This window comes from Apiotrichum porosum (assembly GCF_003942205.1).
Source record: "Apiotrichum porosum strain DSM 27194 chromosome Unknown scaffold_19, whole genome shotgun sequence".
Classification (NCBI taxonomy): Eukaryota; Fungi; Basidiomycota; class Tremellomycetes; order Trichosporonales; family Trichosporonaceae; genus Apiotrichum; species Apiotrichum porosum.
Window position 1 is genome coordinate 247,073 of NW_021167126.1, and position 19,520 is coordinate 266,592.

Sequence of the window (19,520 nt, forward strand, 5' to 3'; positions counted from 1 at the left end):
CCTCCACGCTCTTTTGATTCGTTGTGTCTCCGTTGTGAGAAACGTTAAGCCTCGTCGACCTCAGTGGTAACACCGGCCTGGGCAGCGCGCTCCTTCTCGACGTCTGTGACGTAGCTAGCCATGTGCCAAGCACGGACCTTCTTCTCAAACATCTCGTCGAGCTCCGCGGGCGAGCGACTGATAGGTTGTGTCAATAGAAAGGCACCATGTCAGATCAGACGAGGCTTGACTCACCCGCGGGTCTCCGGAATAACGAAGTAGGTGGCCACAATTGGGAAAAAGGAGACGCCGGCATAGAAGAAGCAGGACTTAAGACCCCAGTTCCATTGCGCAACGTTGCTAGACGGTGTCAATTGATGCTGGCGCTTGTGAAACCAAGTCACGTACATCATGTAAGGCGTGATGCCTCCCCACGCAAAGCCGATAGCAGTCGCAATGGAGGCACCAAAGCCTGCCGTGCGCGAGCGAAGCCTGGACGATGGGATTTCACCGACGTAGGCCCATCCGACACCGCCGCTCACGTACATGCCGCATGCTGAAAGAATGTCAGCTACACGTTGATGACAGCGACGTACTCCAGAGGCAGGCCAGAGCCACATATCCGTTCTTGACCGCCTGGTTTTGGTCCTTCACCATAGTAAGGACACCGATGAAGAGAAGACAGAACCAACACAGCCAGTACGACACAATGACGAGGACTCGACGGCCGAGGCGGTCCATTGCCCACATGATAAACAAGGTTCCCGCAACGCCGATCGCAGAGGTGATACACGTGATCTTGAAGGGGTCCGTTTGGCCAGCGAGGATGAAGAAGTACGTCACGTAACTTGGATTGTTTAGCTGCTGTGAATCAAACAATGAGGTGCTCACCCCCAGATGAGAGAAGTGCCGATGGTGCCCTGCACGACGAGAACCCAGGCCGTACAGATCGTGCGCCACTGAGGTCGTTAGTTACACATCCCAGCACTGGTGATGACACGACGTACCCCGTCGACACCCTGGACGACAGCAATGAACTTGTTTTGCTTGTTCTCGTTGGCCACCTTCTGCTCGTGCTCGACAGTCAAGCGAAGAATGGCGTACTCTTCCTCCACATCGTAACCTTCGACCTTGCCATTCAGGCGCCTCAGAATCTTCATTGCGTCTTCGTGACGCCCCTTCAGGCAGAGCCACCCTGTTCCAAGTCAGACCAATTACACGCTTGGGCCATGACTTACAGGGAGACTCGGGAATGACGCTGTAAATGATGAACATGATTCCAACCTGGGCCCACTGCGTATAAATGGCAGTGCGCCAAATGCGAGGGTTCTGGTTGTTCATGACCTGTAGGGCGACGGGGCCGAAGAACTGGCCAAGTGCCCACCACAAGTTGTAGCAGGCGAGCATCGTACCGCGGATACGGTTGGTAGGGGACATCTCGGTGATGTACATCTGGAGCTGAGCCTGCATGGCGCCGATGCCAACAAAGGAGAACCACTTGGCCACCGTCTGCCTCAGGTTAGAAAGAAGATCTCAAAGTGGGGAGGGACGTACCCAAACACCCCAGCTCTTGGTTGTACACTCAAGAGCCACACTGATGACGAGCATGGACCAGTACCACAACATGACGGCGCGACGGCCGAATCGGTCGGCGATGCTGGAGGTCAGTCGTGTGCCCCGTATTGCTTTGACTTACAAGGGGGAAATGTTCATTCCACTAATGTCAGCCTGGCCATAGCGACATAAGGGACGTACCACCATTGTCCAAGAGAACCGATGTTGCCCCAGATGGAGAGCACGTTGGCAGCCAGAATGGGAGTGCCGCTGCTGTCAACTGTCGTCGCAAACTGGTTGATAAACCCCTGATTGGCAACTGCACCGTTAGCTGGATGAACTTTCCACCCATGCCGTACTAATGTTGCCAGCAAGCGTGACCTGGGGGATATGTTAGTGGGGTTCAGTGGATCTCGTACCAAAGAAACTCACCTGATAACCATCGGTCGCGGCACTGAAGGCAGCAGCAAAGCACACAAGGCTGGCCTTCCAGAAGAGCTTGACTGTCTGGACGCGGTCCAAGTCCTCCCACTTGGACCGATAGTACTTGGTTGGCGACACAGTCTTGGCGTCTTCGATGAAGAAGTCGGCGTTGCCCTTCTCGGGTGGAGCAATATCGAAAGTGTGGTCGGGATCGTTGGTCATGACGGAGCGAGGAGCAGACGAGATTGTGTGTGAAGGTGGGTCCCCCATGGGGGTCCGTGGGTCACTTAAGTACAGAAAGCAGCATCCCCCGTTCGGTACTGCGGAGCCCGAACCAGTCGGCAAGCGGGGTGGTGGTGGTGGTGGAGAACATTGCACGCCAAAGATGGGCATCGACCCGTCGGGTGTCGGCACTCTTCCGACGGGGAGTGGGAGGATGTATCTCGGCAAAAATGTCACGTGACCCCGCGTGCCAATGTGGCGCGGCTGGCCCGGAAATCGTCAGATGGTGTGTGGGTGGTAATTCCAGCCTACCAAAAGAGCGAATGTTGCGGATAACTGATAGCCTGTTGGGGGTGTATTGTGTGCTTGCGATAGACAGGACGGCTGCTGCATTGTGCCGTTTTGGTTGCCGAAACTATATCCCTTGTCGTGCCCGCATGGGTGATAACGGTAGCCTGCTGTTGACCACCCGCAGGCGCAGCCGTCGGGACATACCTGCCAGTGAGGGGACGTTGGCTGGCGATCCTTTAAAACTGGCTTCCAGGATGTTGTTAACTTCCACACTCGCTCATATCGTCATGACCGTCACTGCTACCCAGTTTACACGCCGTTCGGACGAGGACATTGCCGCCTCTTTCGCTGTCGCTCTTGCTCCGTCCACAGATGGGCGCTTTGTTGTGCGACACAATGCACCCAACGAAAGCTTTTTCTACCTGGGTGACACTGCTTGGGAGCTCTTTCACAGGCTGAGCTACGAAGAGGCTGAAGTCTTTCTCCGCAACCGAGCTGAGAAAGGCTTTAACGTGGTCATGGCGGTGGTACTTGCCGAACAACGGTAAGTGGAACCTCTGCCAGCCGCTCTCACTAATCATCTTAGTGGCTTAGACTTGCCCAACCGAGAGGGACACCTTCCGCTTTTTACGCCACCCGGCTCAGCCTTGCCTTCCCCAACCCATCCCAACCCGGACTATTTTCTGTTCATCGACCGCATCGTTGCCCTGGCGGCATCGCTCGGCATAGCCATTGCCATTGTCCCAACATGGGGCTGCCACATCAACGGTGGCCTTCACCGCAGTCCTGTGCTCTTTGATGAAGAGAGTGCCTACGAGTACGCCAAGTTCCTCGGTCAACGGTACCCTTTTCAACCTTTCGTACTTGGCGGAGACACCAACCGCTGGTGGAATGAAGAACTTCCGTTTGCCGCTGGGGAGGGCCAGGACGTGCGGAAGTTGACGATGACCGACTGGGGACCGATCACGGAAGCGATGGCCAAGGGTATACAGGACGGTGAGGGCCTGGCAAAGCAAACTTTGGCAGGCAGTCTCCAAGAGCGTGCCGAGAGCTACAAGTCGTTTATTACGTACCACTCGACGCAAGGTAATTAACGCACTGCATGACCCAGTCCTAACCCGCCTCACAGGTTGGAACCCGGACTACCCCTGCGCCATGGCTTCGGTTCAATTCCCGGACGCAGAATGGCTGTCGTTAGACTGTGTCCAAAGTGGCCATTCCGACGAGCTTATGCACCCACCCAGTGCGCACATCGACATGTGGTTTGCTCGCAACTCATACATTCCGGTGCGCCAGATGTATTCGCACTCTCTCCCCAATGGCAAGCCGCGGCCAGTTATCGATCTCGAACCACACTACGAGGCTACGCACTATCACTTTGACGTAAGTCTCGATGGCGATGTGTCGCAGCTCACAATTACAGCCCAGCCGCCCCATGTGGAATGCCGACGACATTCGAGCTGGAGGCTGGCAGGCTCTCTTCTCCGGGTGCGTACCTGTCCAAGTTCATGCCGTCTAACCGAGTCCAGTGCGTGCGGGTACACTTACGGTGTCAATTCCATCTGGCAAATGTACAACGCGTTCTCAACCACCCATGGACCAAACCAAGGCGTGAGTGTTGGAACCTGTTTGGTCACCCATCTGACCATCACAGACCACCTCGGCTGAAACCAACTGGTTTTACGAGCTGGATCTTCCGGGTAGCTTCCACGTCGGCGTGATGCGCAAAATCATGTTGTCCCTCCCGAACTACTTTTCCCGTGTGCCAGACCAAGACTTCATTGTCTCGTCGACCAATGAGCTGGACCCCCACGTCCGTGCGGGGGACAAGCTGGTCACTGGAACTCGAGCTGATGAGTGGGCCCTCGTCCATCTCCCTTATGGCGGCAGCATCTCGATCGACCTCGCCAAGGCCCTTCCAGGAAATGAGCCGAGCATTTGGAGGGCTTGGTGGGTAGACACGAAATGTGGAGCCAGAGAGTTGTGCGGCAGCGGCAACCAACGAGGCATCTTCAAGGCAACCACCACAACCAGTGGAACTCTGAAGGATGATTGTTTGCTTTTGGTAGAGACATTTGCGACAGTTATGTAACGTACTCCCTAGTGGCAGTAGAAAAGAACTATGTGAGATGTTACCTTGTGCTCCGACTACAGTCCTATAAGATTTCTGTTACGTCCATGGTTTCACAGATAGCACTTATTAATTTAAGTGTGGGTATGCATATGCAGTTGACGATAATGTATCGAGTGATCATCTGATCATCTGCACGCCACAACCTCTTTGGCCAAATGCATGTTTTTGATTGATTTTGTCAATATTTCATTTTGACTGCCTTTGGGCAACTGCCGCCTTGACGTACGTATGGATTGTGAGAATACTCGGTTGATACAGCGGCCGTCCCACCACCTGGTAAAGCCGGGAGGCAATCCATTCTTTCACTATACAGCCTGTTCGACGGAAGTTCACAGTCGCCAACAGCACAAGCCTGACATGACGCTGTCCGGACCCGTCGGGTCAACCGCCGGTGCCACCGACGGGGGAAATTGTACCGAGTGCCTAGAATGGCTGATCTTCCATTGGGGCAACCTGGTAACTGCCAGAGACACCATTCCTTCCCGACGCAGTGTTAATAAACTGCGTGGCCCCGCGTATCAGCATCGATTGAACTTGTCAACCCCACAGTCGATTGTAGGTTCCTCGGTGCCCCACGCCACGCTAATTATCACAGGTACGCAAGATGTTTCGCGGGCAACTTTTGGCTGCCTGGGGCCTCGCCCTCCTCTCCTGCGGTTCAGCCATTGCCGTTCCACGCAGCGGCACCGACGAGTGTTCCTTGACCACCGCCGGCGCTGTAATCGTCACTCCGTCATGCATTGACTCGGAATATGCCACAGCCATCATCGACTATGAAAGCGAACTCACAGTTCCCACAAGCATTCACCTCATCAGCGGATACTTTGTCAACACCACGACTCGTTTCAATGTCTACCTCCCTCCCAAGTCTGTCTGGGGGGGTCGCTTTTTCCAGCACAGCTATCCTTTGAATACGCAGAACGCAACGGATGACGATATTGGGTTTGCGGCTGAAGCGGGCGCGTACGTTGTGCAGGTGCTTGGCCAGACAGGCTACCGCCACGAGGCCGCGTCTGCCAAACAGTCACGCCTTATTGCGGCCAACTATTACGGCGTTTCAGCAGACAGCATCAAGGGTTACATGTTCGGTGGCAGCGGTGGTTCATTCCAGGTCGTTGGCGCCGCAGAGAGCACGGAAGGTGTTTGGCAAGGATTTGTTCCTTACGTCCTTGCCTTCCCTCGCAGCATCCCCGACGCGAATTCCGCTATTGCTCTTGGGGGCCTGGTTCTGCAAGACGTCACACCCTCTCTCTCGGATGCGGTTCTCCCAGGTGGATCGGGAGATCCCTATGCAGGACTGTCTCCCATGCAGGCTGCCGTCCTTCACGAGACGTCGTCGAACGGTATTCCCTTGTTTGCCTGGGACGCCCTCAACTACACCCAAGCGAGTCAGCTCTTGCGTGGGTTCTGGACTGTTATCCGCAACTTCGACGCCACCTATAGTGACGACTTTTGGAGCAAGCCAGGGTACCTGGGGACGGAGAATTCCGACCTTGGCAACTATTTGCGGGACCACCGCCGCATTGACAGCGTTGCCATTGCCAAGGTCGACTCGAACACGACGGGTTACGTGACGTCGCTCCGCGTCCCCAGCCTCAATCGTCAGAAGGGACTTATCGAGCAGACTATTGTCGCGGGCGACACAGCAGACTGGGTCATCGTGAATAACAAGGACCAAGTCGTTGCAAACTTGACTGGTGTTCTGCACTACAACAACTTCACTTTTGTGCCGAGCAACGCTATTCTCGCCAGCGTGATTTCTGGTGGTTCCAAACTCCGTTACGATAATAGCTATTACATCGCTGCGCACGCCTACCATTGCTACCAGGTTCCCGATGCCGCAGAGGGCTACTATGTCTATGACCAGTACCGCTTTCCCAACGGTACGGACATGTACCCGCGACGTCCTGTCACGATTGGGCCCATCATGTCATCGGCGACGACGGGCGGTGCGCTCTTCTCGGGGTCCATTCGAGCAGGTGCCAAGATGATCTTCGTTTCGAATCTCTTGGACGTCAACGCATACCCGTGGAATGTGGACTGGTACCTTCAGCGGATGAGGTCGAGTGGCATCGACCTTGGCGCTCAGGCCCGCGTGTACAGCCAGCAGCACGCCGACCATTTCGACGGCCGCATCGGTTCATTCGCCGCCCGCAGGGTTGTCCGATATGACCCATACCTGTGGCAGGCGCTCGCCGATGTCGCAAACTGGGTGGAGAATGGCACCGAACCACCGCAGTCCAGCCAGTACACGGTCGACAATGCCCAGATTGCTGTTCCCAACGACCCGGCCACCCGTGGTGGAATCCAGCCCGTGGTGACGTTGACTGCCAACTCACTGAAACGGGTTCAGGTTGCGGCCGGTCAGTTGGTCACGTTCAGTGCAGTAGCGGCCGTTGTTCCCGGAACTGGGTCACTTGTTCGCCTCGAGTGGGACTTCGAGGGGACTGGCGTTTACACCACATCCGATATGACTGTTGCGGCGCAATCGCTGAACGTGTCCTCGTCGCACACGTACAACAGCAAAGGAACGTACTACGCTGCCGTCAGGGTGGCCAGTAACCGCGACGCGAAGCTCAATGAGGAATATGTGCTCAACTACAACCTCGATCGCGTTCGCGTTGTCGTCAAGTGAAGGAGAAGGGATAGCCGCGGCACATAGTATATATCGCATGAATTAAAGTGACGTGGCCCTCTGCAAAGCCTAGAGAAGTGGCTCGGTCATGAGTGATAACGTCAATGGTGGGCTGCATGGGCTGTGGGCGCGTTTTATCTCTGATTGGCGTATGACTGAACCACGTCACATGCAGGTCAGCCAAATACCGACAGGCGCGACAGGCGCCGCATCGTCTATCATGTGACCCCTTTAGTGTTGAGAGGTTCGCCGTCGGAGGCCCTCCTCCCGGTTGTATGTGAGTGAGTGCCACTCTCTGTCTTCGATTTTTGGTTCCGTAGGTGCGAGCGCACTGGTATGTTTGCTCGAGGGTTCTCAAGCACAAGCTCAATCGCATCCCTTACTCCATGCATCGTATCGGTCCCCCAAGCCCCTCGCTCCTCACATCAATAGATACACGCAGAGTCATCATGCGTCACAGATCGCAGAGCCATATGTCGGCCCTCTCGCCAGACAGCCGTCCGAAGGCACACCTGCTCTCCCGACGGGTGGACGGGCCCCGGGGAAAGCGCCCCGCATATATACGCCGAGCGGTAAAGCATTCACCCCGCACACTGATTATGCATGTCGCTACTTAACACCTTCAGCTCTCATCATTTTCGCCCCCATCCCCTGCAGCGCATACACAAGCGAACAAGCGCATCATGGTCTTCAACCCAGTGACTAATCCCGTCATCGGCGGCTTCAACCCCGACCCCTCCATCTGCCGTGTGGGTTCCGACTACTTTCTCGCGACAAGCACCTTTGAGTATTTCCCCGGTGTTCCTATCTATCACTCTCGGGACCTTGTTAACTGGACCGTCATCGGCCACGCCCTCACCCGACCCTCGCAACTGTACATGCCCAGGGTGGAGCCCAGTGGCGGTATCTTTGCACCAACCCTCCGCTATTGGAAGGGAAGGTTCTACATGGCCACTTGCTGCGTTTACAGACGCAACAACAGAATTGTAAGAGCCACGGTCTCAGCGCCTATACAGCGGCTGACGCGATCCCCAGTGTTCCGAGTCACGAGGCTTCTATGTCCACACCGACGACATCTTTGATTCCAGCAAGTGGAGTGACCCCATCTGGTTTGACGCCCTCGGCATCGATCAGGACGTGAGTCATACCGACCGCAGTTCTTGTACTGACGCACACAGCTTTTCTTTGATGAGGATGACAAGGTCTACCTCTGCACCAGTCGCCACTTGGACGTACACAGTCTGTCCCCAGACAACGGTGCTGTGATCACTGGCTGTGAGATTGACCTTGAAACGGGACGGTCCCTCACCACGCCCAAGGTTCTGTGGCAGTCTCTCCACTCCAGCCTGTGCACCGAAGGTCCGCACATCTTCAAGCGAGATGGGTATTATTACCTGCTGGTAGCAGAGGGCGGGACCCATGTCGACCACCAGACCCGCATCTACCGCTCCAAGTCGCCTCTGGGCCCCTACGACGATGCCCCTCCGGGCATTAACCCAGTCATATTCAATGGTCCGCACCCTGTTGTTCAGAACTGCGGGCACGCGGACATTGTCGAGGACGTCAACGGAAACAGCTGGGTCTTCTTCCTCGCTGTCCGCATGCAACCCAACGGCAACGGGCCAATGGGCCGCGAGACATTCATGGCACCACTCGAGTGGAATGAGCAGGGCTGGCCAGTGGTCAACAAGGGCCGCCCCATCACACTCGACGTTGTAGATGCCACCAAACTGTCCAGTCTGAACACATACACGGGATGGCGTGACTCGTTTTCCGGCAGTGAGTGGAATCCATGACGCTCTTTGACTGACTTGTCCTCAGAAGCCCTAGACATCAACTGGTACAATCTCCGTGTCCCTGTCAAGCCGCACCACGCTTTGAAGAATGGCCAACTTACCTTGTATGGCAACGCCTTCACTATTGCCAACACCGACTGCCCCGCAATGCTTCTCATCAAGCAGGTGGCGCTTTCGGGCACCTGGTCCACCACTGTGGATTTTGAGCCCAGCACGTGCGACCAAGAGGCTGGAGCTGCTGTCTACTGGAGCTGCTATGCCTACGCCGCCATTCTAGTCCGCAAGAGCCGTCACCCTGGCGCGGAACGCGAGGTTGTCATGCGGTGGATTGACGAGAACAGCGACGACGTCAAGGTGAGCACACCTCCTCTGATCTAACGCTGACATTAGACGCTCGAGATTATCCAGCCCCTTTCCAGCAAGGGACCTGTCAACCTTAGGATCGAGGCCAAACCCGTGTCGTATTCCTTCTCCTTCCAGGCAGCAGACGACAGCCACGCGGTCACCATCGGCTCAGTCTCCACTGCAGTGCTGGACCGTTCGGGCCCGTCCGACTCGCCGTATACTGGGGCTCACTTTGGCATCTTTGCTCAGGGCACCGAGGGGGTACCATGCTCTGACGAAGGACGCTTTACGTATGCCGCTTTTGACGTGTGATTGACAGCAATGGGAGCTATGCATGCAAGGGTTGTTGTGGAACAATGCTGCCGATGGGCGGCTGGTTGATACACCGCTCGGTCAATTCTCGGACAATGACTTCCATGTACCCGTCGGGCCTTCCGTCGGGTGGGAGCCGTTGGGTCCCTTTGGCCCCCGCTTTCTAGTGATGCCCAGCCCATGGGGCCGCGCACCTTTTGACATCTATCACATCTCACCTCCATGCCGATGGACGACCCGACGGCCAACGATAATCTTGTCGAAAGCGATACGAGTGGCGAACGACCCCCAATGAAGCGGAAGCGCATCCACAGCAAGAAAGCCATCGCCGCTTGCGAGGCGTGTCAAAAGCGCAAATCGCGGTGTGAGGTCTTTTCGGCGACGACGCCAGTCTGCCATCGGTGCCAAGTGCTGGGGACTGAGTGTTCGCTTCAATTGAAAGACCTTGCCGTTGATGAAGAACACGACCATGCCAAGCGTACAGACAGCGACGCCGTCCGCCTTCCGGATCCCACACCCGGCAGCGGTGACTTTAAAGACATTGTCTCGCGCATCGATCAACGAACTGCCGAGGTGGAGCGGATAATGCGCCGGCTCCTCGCCGCCAGCAACAACACTGTGGCCCCGTCAATGCCGTTCTCTTCCTGCGACACTTTTGGCGACCGTGAAGATGGAGTCGGTGATGGTGACGATATGGAGCAGACCGTCTGGGAGCTCTTGCAACACAGCGTCGGAACCTCTCTCCAGGCGATGAGCGGGTTAAACCTGCATGACCGCACGCGGTTCCAAGACCCGATTACCAGTGGCCTGCTGTCCGAGTCTGGTTTTGATGACGTCTGTGTACAGTGCGTTACCCCGCTCGGTGCATCCAGAGCACTGACAACCTTCAGGTTCACAACCCTCGTTCGACGGACCTGCCCCGTTGATGAGCTTCTCCCGGACACGCCGCTCCTGTCCCACCCCTTCCTCCGTTGCGCCATCCTTCACTTCATGTCCTTTACGCGGTCATCGTCTGCTGAGGATGTCGAAGCCCAGACCCGGCTTGAGCAACTACTACACGCGAACATTGCCCTCCTCCCATCCGCAAATCCGTCCCCGGCAACGTTAATCGGCTTGCTTATCCTTGCGCTGTGCCCAGCGAGCGGATTTGAGACCCGTTTTCTGAGAACCTATGCTCCGTATGGTGCTATGGCTCATGCTGCGTCCATCGGGCATGGGCTGGGTCTGCAAGACGCCGCGGATAGGGCGCGACAGGAGTCGGAGAAGGACCTTGTCGAGGCGGCGTGTTTCCGGCCGATGGTCCTGCAGTTGGCACTGGTGAGTCACAATGAGCCAACGTCCACTGAAGACCCCCAGTTTTACACACTTGCGCACCAAAATGCGTGGTGAGTATCTAAATGTGCACGAGAGGTCACGCTAACATCATAGGTCCGACATGTACTCTAGCCCTTCCTTTTCCTGTGGCCACAGCATCGCGACTCCGTTTTCATCGATCCTATCGCTGGGCCAAATCAGAAAGCTGCGCTCGCCACTCCTCGTACATCTCTACTACGAGAGTCAACTTTTGTCCCACGCCGCCCTGGTATCCACCGCATTCCAGCGCCTTCGGACCTCAATTATGTTTGATGTCTCGCGCCTCATGGTCCTTTGGCACCAAATGGACAAGTTTCAAGCGTCAGCGAGCCAATGGCGGTCAGAGGTGGCCGAAGAAGAATGTAGGTGCCGCGCTGCAAAGCTTGCTGACCCGACCATCAGTCCTCGAGTCGAAACACTTTTTAGTGTTAAACTCCTTGTTTCTCGAGTTCTTTATGTGTCTCAAGCTCAGCACCGACGCGGGCACCCTTCTTCCATCGCCGCTTGTGCTGCACGATCGCGAACCGTTTCGCATGGCGTTCGCCGGCCAGATGATGTCGATGTCTGAAGCGTTGGTGAACCACATCATTACGTCCAAACTCGACCTTTCTCTCGTGCCATCCTTCTATCTTACCTTGACATTCCTGCCGTGCAAAGCACTTCCCAACGCCGCCATGATTGACCCGAGCCGCCAGGCGTTTGTCGACTCGCCCACCTTCCGCCGGTTCCGCGGCATTCTACTCGGTGCCCACCCACTATCCGCTGCTATGGTCGAACGGATCGACCAGTCCAGACCACCGTCAGGATGGAGGATGTTGTTTGAGGACCAGGATCCGCAAGCGGCACCAATAGGAGTCAACAACAGTCAAGCGCAGCAATCTAGTCCACCCAAGCACCTGCCCGTGGAGCCGCTCATGGACCTGGCGCACCTCCCACCAGTGGCGGCCGACGAGGATTTGCAGCAGTGGTGGGCGTTTGAGGACGTTACGAATGCGTTTGCCCAGTTTGACGATGCGGCCTCTGGCGAGTCTGCCACCCATGAGTAAAAGTAGATGCCAAACTGTACCACTTGTCGTTGCCGGATGCGCGTACTGAATCGTTTCCTGTCTGTTCGGCGTCTTGGCCTGGGCGGCCCGGAGAAGGCCGACAACCCGATTGCCGGCCGCAAAGCCACTTGATCAGTTGACCATTTCTGTACCCCCCCGCCTGGCGTTGGGGTTTGTGGGCAAACGTCAGGTGACGCACAGTGGTACAGTGGACCAAGTGGGCAATGCTGTTCCATATATGGGCGACGTGGTTGGACTGCGACGTGTACCCAATCACCCAGCAGGCATTATTCGTGCTCGCACTGCACGGATTCCACAGCATCTCTCGCACAATCCACGCGATGGCATGCCGAAAGCCCACGTACCGCGTCGACTTTGTCTCCCAACACGGCCACCGTGAGCAGTTCCACACGTCATCAGAAATCTTACGGGCGGACGCGTACCACGACAACTCGAGGCCCCACGAAGTCTCATCGTCTGCACTGGAGACGTATGGGGACCCAGCGGCCCCCAATGTCGTCCGCATCGGCAACGGCGGGCTGGGGCCAACCGGTCTGCTGCGTGCGCTGTGTGAAACGTACCTCGAGGAGCGTGACCTGTGGGAAAGACTCCGCATCGAGTGGGTATGCAACCACTCGCGTCACACGCAAGTCGCGCTTCAGGCCGGCGTCGTTGACATTGGATTGACGTACGAGCGAGCGGAGGAGGACCGCGCCGAGCTGGAGGGATGGTCGACAACCATCGACATGCTGTGCCACGACCACTTTGTGCTGGTAGGGCCAAGGGACGATCCGGCAGCAGTCACGTCTCGTCTCCACGTCGCTGGTGGCTTTGATGCCATCGCCACCCGCCGTGCCCCGTTCCACACCCGTGGAGACGGGTCTGCAACGATGCATAAAGAACACCAGCTGTGGACCTCTGCACGGGTGACGGACGACCAACGCGACGAGGGTTCATGGTACCAGCGTGTCCCTGGGACGCCCATGGAGGCGCTGGACAACGCCAACAAGCACAACGCATACCTCCTCACCGACCGGGCCACCTACATTGTCGCCAAGCAGCGAGGGCTGGCAGATGGGCTTGCTGTCTTCTTCGAAGGCGGCGATGTCCTCCTCAACAGCTGCGCCATTGTGGTACGGTCAGACGAAGACCGTGATCCAGTGTGCAAGCTGGTCGCGTGGCTCAGGGAACCGGACGCGCAGGAGATCATTGCCACCTATGGCGAAGAGTGGGACATTGGGTTACCGTTGGTTACACCCTCGCACCAGCGGGAGGTAGACCAGAGTTGTGAGTAGCCTTGCGGACATGTACCCAAGCTGACCTCCAAGCATTGCTCCGTACATATAAGCAGTCAGAAGTGGTGTGGAAGGGAGCTCGGCTGTAAGGGATACAGTCATGTGTACGATCAGATCCATGTATGTACAGTGTTAACATTGTCCTACTAAGCGTCGTCAATGTCCACCTTGACCAGAAGCGTGCAGGTCGTCTCGTGGCCGCGCGGGTCGATGAGGCGGATAAAATTCCAGCCCTTGACGGCATAGTGGAGGCGCACCGCCGCTGTCGCGAGCGTCGGGTTGGCGGCAAACTTGTCGTCACTCTTGAGCAGCATGCGCAGGAAGACGAGCTCGTCATCGGCATACACCCACTCGAGGGTCTCGTCCCACAAGGGATCGGTCACGGGCGACTTGTGACCGGGACGCAGGAATGGAATGTGCGCTTGCTTGTAGTGATCGGTCTTGCACTTCGGCGGCTTGCCAGACAAGTCGTCGGGGTGAATCAAGACGCAGGACACGTATGGCTTGATGTCGTCGCTCTCACGGCCCTTGGGAACCGGGACGTCGGTGGCTCCCGCGATTCTCAACCTCAGGCGCTTGCGCTTGCTGGGCAGCTTTTCGCCGCCGCGGAGGTATGACGGCTTGAGAACAAACCCGTCGGTGCCACTGAAGAGCGCTTCGTTGAGCTGCATGCTAGGACCAAACGACTGCCAGTTGAGAGCACAGATCTGGGCACCGATACCCCAGAAGGGCACAGGGTCAAGGTTCTTGGACGAAATGCGGGTGCCCTTGGGGTAGACGCGCATGAGCCAGTTTGCGTTATGTGCTGCAATCATGTCTTTGTGGGGAGACAGCAGCGTGCTGAGAGCTGACTCGGACACGTTGATGAGGTGGTCGTGTGGTCCGTCGACGAGCTCGCTCTCAAACCACGAGTTGTTGGGTGGCTTGCAGCTCTGTGCACACACACCAATATCGGCAAGCTCGGGGATGATGACCGTGGTAGTGGTCGCCTTCTTCTTCTTTGCGTACTCGGCGCGGGCCTTCTTGGTGTCCTCTTGCTCGCCGCTGTCGCCATCGCTGCCCTCGTCGTCGTCATCGTCGTCGTCGTCGGGCACCGTTTCGCCGGGGAAGTAGTACTCGGCGATGACCACAATCTTTGATCCGAGCTCGTCCAGACGGACCTTGGCACCACCTTCCTGCTCCTCGTGGCCCTTGCGGCGCACATCCGAGCTCAAGAGGCGGTCCCCCCAGACCTCCTGCATGATATTGACGAGTCGCTTCTGGCCGTGGGGGTTGCAGTGGTTCTCGAGAGAAATGAAGATGGGGGCGGCTGCGCCACTTTGGGTACTGGCAGCCGATTGAGCCTCCTTGTCGACCACGTCGCGGATGGCTTCGCAAACGGCACGGAAGGAAATGTGCGAAACCAGAGTGTACCCATGGGTGACCTTTGGCTCGTCTGCATTGGCCTCGTCGTCCCAGGCGTCGATCTCGACGCAACGGGCACCCGCCGCCAAGGTCGACCCGTACGCGGAGACTTCGGAGGCTCCAAACAGCTGATGCGCTTTCAGATACGTGTTGTGGCTGGAGCTGAAGAAGTACGCTGACAGCGGGTGGGACCTGTCGGTGAGCTCGGGGGGAACCTGGATGTGCGGTCGCTGCAGGAGAGCGTGAAGCGTTGGGCTGAGGGTCGGCGAATCGGGTTTGTCGTCGCGGATCACTTTCTCATGGGCCAGGAAGCGACGAAGCGCCTCGCTCACACGCAGGCTGTCCTGGAGCTCGGTGTGTCGTCCTGCGTGACCACCACCGGCGATCGAGCCCGAGTCGACCAGCTCACCCGAGTCGTCGGTATCGAGCTGTTGTTTGCGCCCAAAGGGCGAAAGAGACGCAAGGCGCGAAGCGAGGTCGACCATGGTAGAGTGGATAGGAAGGGGAGTGGATGGGTGAACAGGCAGGCGTCTAGAGGAGGTGGATTATAATGACGGGATGGGTGGATGCAAGTGGGAAGAGGCGAAGAAACAAGGACATGAAAGGTGAATCGATGAATCGATCAATGAGGAAAACAAAGAGAGACACCGTCGTCATGCGGGGGATGGGCTTGGCGTTTATAGGCGTTGTCTCACGTGTGTCGCAGCGCATTGGTCGCCATGACGTCGGGTTTGTTCCATACTGTCGAGCCAAACCACTGCAGATTCCCAGCTGCTTCTGGGTCAGTGAATAGCTTGTGTCGGGTCGCTTGGGATATGCTGACATGCTGACAAGATGCAGCCATTGCCTGCCAGGACGTTATCCTTGACTTCACAACAAAGGAGCAACTCACACATGCGGGGTCTCCGAACGGAAGCATATTAAGCGAAAAGGTTTTGCCGTGGCAATGCCAATGACGTCACATTTCGGCACGTCCTGGTCGATGGATATGGGTGATCCATGTGTCAAGTGGTGTGAGGATGGGGAGCGCACAGCCGAAGCGCACTACGGCAGGCCCACTGCGCCAGTGCTGACAGACGGCCTGTAGAGCCTCCATCTTGATCACTGACACCTGTCGTTTACTTTGGGTTTCTTTGCTGCTTTTCTTTAGCACGTGTAGCAGGAAGCGACAGGGGCAAGAGGAAACCACAATCCATGGCATTGACAAGTGGCAGTACAAAACTCTGGTCTTTAATTCCTTTAAAATTCGTCCACAACCACCACCACGTCTTCTACCCTTTCCTTGTCGCACACTTAAACAATGTTGGCGCGGTTCTTCTCAAGAGTCGCGGTGGTGTCGTGCTCAACGTGCTCGGCGTCAAGCTTGTGCTCCTCGGCGTCAAGCTTGGGCTGGTCGGCCACCTCCTCCGCCCTGTCGATCTCGTCGGCGTACTTGTTGCCGTAGCGACCAATCTTGTACCAGGGGAGCTGGAAGAGACGCTCCATGCTCTCAAGGGAGCGGCCACCGGTCTCGGGGATAAAGAACCAGACCCAGGCTCCGCCAATGATGGTGACACATGCAAACGACCAGAAGGTACCTGCGGGGGTGATACCGCCCTGGTGCAGGGGAAGCAAAAGGTTGGGGACGGCGCGGGCGTTGGCGTACTGGTTGACAAAGTGGAGCATCATCGACCACGAGGTGGCGATGGCACGAATGCGAAGAGGGAAGAGCTCAGCAGTGAGGAGGTACTGCATGCTATTCCATCCGAGGGCCCAACCGAAACCAGACACGTAGATCATACCAATGGCGGCGCGGCTCACGGCCTTTTTGCTGTCCGGGAGGTGGAAGTGCTCGTCGACACCGAGCTGTGGGGTCGACGTGAGGAAGGCCGCAACGAAGACCATGGCAATGATCTGAAGAGTGATACCCGAAAGGAGGGCGCGCTTGCGGCCAATAACGTCGACGAGGAAGAGAGCACAGAAGACGGCGGCGAACAGCTTGACGAGACCAAAGACGGCGGTAACCAAAAGTCCTTGCTCGGAGCCCTTGACACCGAGGATCTCAAAGAGCTCGGGAGCGTAAATGGTGATGGAACCAGCACCGGACCACTGAGAGAGGAACTGAACACTGGTGGCGAGGTAGACACGGTAGAGGGCGTTCCTGTCCTTGAAAAGCTCCTTGACCATGCCAAAGAAGCTCAGTCCACGAGTGGCCTCCACCTCAATGTCGTTGGCTGCCTTGATCGAGGAAATCTCATTGACAACGTAGGGGTCGTTGGGGGCAAGGTGACGGAGCCTTGCCATGACCTCGGTGGCCTTCTCGACATTGCCCTTCTTGACCCAGTAGCGGGGCGACTCGAACTGGAACCAGCTGAGGATAAAGATCAGGGTGGCGAACATGATGTGGATGCTGCTGGGGATCATCCAGCGGGCTGCAACGTTGGAACCCAAGTCGAGCTGGGCACCGTAGTTGGCCCAGTAGGCGAGGTTGATGCCGAGGTAGACATTTCCAGTGAACACGCAGGTGCAGAGACCACGAACCGACGCTGGCGCAATTTCGGCGAGGTACACGGGTCCGACAACGGGTGTTTGGCCAATGCCAAAGCCGGCAATGAAGCGACCGGCGTAGACGGCGGCAAGGCTACCGCGGTTTCCGAGGAAGATGGCGATGCCCATGATCCACCAGACGCAGAGCTGGCGAACGGCCCAAAGACGACCAATGCGGTCACACGCGACGAAAGCACTGGTTGTCAGTTTTCTGGAGGGGGGTAGTGTGGCGTAACGACTCACAAGAGGGAACCAGCGACCGAACCGAGGAGAACCATGGAGGTCACGTTGCCCTTGATGTTGGCTTGCTCGACTTCAGAGTACGAGTCGTAGTGGATGAGGTCTTGAAAGTGCTTGGAGCGGAAGGCGCCGCCAATGAGACCCTCGTCGATGCCACGGGCGGCACCGAGTAGGCCAAAGGAAATGACCGCAAACCAGAGGCGCCAGTTGAAGACACCCTTTGGCTCACCCAGGTCGCCCAAGCGGAAAATGTTGATAGGCTTCTTGACACCACCAGCCATTGTTGAAAGGGATTGAAGGGGAAGAGGCTTTGAGTTGAAGATGCAGCAAAACGTTCTAGCTGCAACTGACTTTTATATGCCTGAAGAACAAGACCTCTCGTCAATGGCCGATGTTGTAGAACCCCATGGGGCAAGATGCCAAGAGAATATTGCCGCGGAGGTGGGGGAGGACACGGGATGTGTTGGTGCGTGTAGGCGCCTCTGCAAGCGTCGTCGAAACGACGAGGGTAAACTAAGAGCCAACGTGGGGGGGGGGGGGGTGGCGGCTCCCCCAAACTGCCACAACGACGCCAAGCCCGCCCCCGCAGATTATAGATCTCTGCGCGATTCTCGGGATGCTTGCTCTGAGCACCTGCAATGACTGTGAACTCCCGGCTCTAGTCGCCGCTAGTCGGGCTGGAGAGTGCGCAGGCGGTACACGACAACAGGTGCCAGTGTCGATGTGTAAGGACGTGCGTGCTTCCAGATCTGCTTGGCATTGGCTAGCGTCATTCCAGGGAGACACCAGGAGGAAGCCGAGCGGATCGGCCATTAATGATGGCAATACACGGTTGCACGCGGTACACGGAAAAAGTCCCTCTCGTCATTCACCCATGGCCAAACAAACGAAGGTTTTGTTGGAAGGTCCAACAAAACAAAACAAAACGAAAAATGAAGGTCAAAGAGAACTCACTGGGCCACTGCACAGGTGTCTGTGATAGGGAGATCGTCCAGCAGTCTCGAGGTAGGACGATGTGAAGACTCAGCAGTAGATTCCCGTAGTTACCAGTCGGGCTTGTGGCTGCACATGAAGACTGTGGCAATCGTCGAGTCTGCACAGTCATTCACCTGGACGGGCATTGTATTGGCCCTCGCATCCCTTGTTGCGTTCAAAATCTCCAAAACATTGTAAAAAAGGTGCCACGATAAAGGAAGAATGGAGGATTTTCGAATTGAACGGTCTTCACAGGAACTGTCCCAGCTTGCCGACGGCACACGGTCACTGGAAACAGTTCCAAGGTCGACTCGAGCTGCTCTGTATGCCCGCCGCGGGCATTCCACGGGAGCCAGGCACAAGCACGCACGAGAGATGTATTCGAATCTGTCCCATATCCCAAATGTGCACCCCCACCTGCCGCAATATTTCCGTGTGGGCACATGGGCCCATGCCTGTTGGTAACCCCGGATATCGTTTGTGGGGATCCACTCATTGATAGCCATAACGCCATTGCTGACTGGCCACCAAACGTTTGCCCTGCGGCCAACCATGCGGCGCCAAGACAGCCCCTTGTGGAGCAGGCCCAAGTTGAGCAACGGGCGATTTATCATCCTGTCCTGGTCGTTTTGCAGGCAGCAGCAAGTTACCGATCGGGTGGGACCGGGACGCCGCCTCGTCCCGTCTTGGCATGCACATACGGCCAGGCCAACACAGAGCCTGGCAGCACGTTAGTTGTACGAGCGAAGGGACGGCCGATGAGACGGAGCGTCTCTGCTCCGCAACTCCGCTGGGCGCCGAAGGCCCCAGCGCCTAGCGCCTAGCGCGCGTGTAAGCGCGACGCCAAAGCGTGTGGTGTACGAAGCTCGTAGCTCGGAGTTAGCAGCGCGGTTGGCCGAGTTGAGCGCCGAGTTCGCCAGCATACTCTTATCGAGGCCGGAGCTCCGTCTTTCGGCGGTGAGCGGTCAGGAGGCCTGGAGGCCAGGAGGA

At 57.0% G+C, this 19,520-nt stretch overlaps 6 protein-coding genes across 6 annotated transcripts; 3 read left to right on the forward strand and 3 right to left on the reverse strand.

Moving 5' to 3' along the window:
- Nucleotides 1-44: 44 nt before the first annotated feature.
- On the reverse strand, nt 45-2,226 carry EHS24_003912 (uncharacterized protein; the record flags this gene model as incomplete). Its single annotated transcript, XM_028619547.1, has 12 exons — nt 45-177; nt 235-339; nt 388-535; nt 576-826; nt 871-938; nt 987-1,174; nt 1,218-1,488; nt 1,534-1,636; nt 1,676-1,696; nt 1,735-1,852; nt 1,893-1,914; nt 1,966-2,226. 12 exons carry the CDS (start codon nt 2,224-2,226, stop codon nt 45-47), a joined length of 1,689 nt encoding a protein of 562 aa, XP_028472120.1.
- Nucleotides 2,227-2,756: 530 nt separating this feature from the next.
- Nucleotides 2,757-7,238, forward strand: EHS24_003913 (uncharacterized protein; the record flags this gene model as incomplete). The annotated part of the gene is made up of 7 exons (XM_028619548.1): nt 2,757-3,013; nt 3,056-3,555; nt 3,599-3,852; nt 3,893-3,957; nt 3,999-4,080; nt 4,124-4,419; nt 5,405-7,238. The coding sequence occupies 7 exons, from the start codon at nt 2,757-2,759 to the stop codon at nt 7,236-7,238; spliced, it is 3,288 nt and encodes a 1,095-aa protein (XP_028472121.1).
- Nucleotides 7,239-7,921: 683 nt separating this feature from the next.
- Nucleotides 7,922-12,090, forward strand: EHS24_003914 (uncharacterized protein; the record flags this gene model as incomplete). The annotated part of the gene is made up of 10 exons (XM_028619549.1): nt 7,922-8,224; nt 8,274-8,375; nt 8,417-9,017; nt 9,060-9,388; nt 9,425-9,669; nt 10,180-10,536; nt 10,582-11,008; nt 11,048-11,076; nt 11,120-11,406; nt 11,447-12,090. 10 exons carry the CDS (start codon nt 7,922-7,924, stop codon nt 12,088-12,090), a joined length of 3,324 nt encoding a protein of 1,107 aa, XP_028472122.1.
- A 341-nt stretch (nt 12,091-12,431) lies between these two features.
- On the forward strand, nt 12,432-13,474 carry EHS24_003915 (uncharacterized protein; the record flags this gene model as incomplete). The annotated part of the gene is made up of 2 exons (XM_028619550.1): nt 12,432-13,377; nt 13,419-13,474. 2 exons carry the CDS (start codon nt 12,432-12,434, stop codon nt 13,472-13,474), a joined length of 1,002 nt encoding a protein of 333 aa, XP_028472123.1.
- A 57-nt stretch (nt 13,475-13,531) lies between these two features.
- EHS24_003916 (uncharacterized protein) lies at nt 13,532-15,274 on the reverse strand (the record flags this gene model as incomplete). Its single annotated transcript, XM_028619551.1, has 1 exon — nt 13,532-15,274. The coding sequence occupies one exon, from the start codon at nt 15,272-15,274 to the stop codon at nt 13,532-13,534; it is 1,743 nt and encodes a 580-aa protein (XP_028472124.1).
- An 808-nt stretch (nt 15,275-16,082) lies between these two features.
- EHS24_003917 (uncharacterized protein) lies at nt 16,083-17,836 on the reverse strand (the record flags this gene model as incomplete). The annotated part of the gene is made up of 2 exons (XM_028619552.1): nt 16,083-17,511; nt 17,559-17,836. 2 exons carry the CDS (start codon nt 17,834-17,836, stop codon nt 16,083-16,085), a joined length of 1,707 nt encoding a protein of 568 aa, XP_028472125.1.
- Between the last annotated feature and the right edge of the window lie 1,684 nt (nt 17,837-19,520).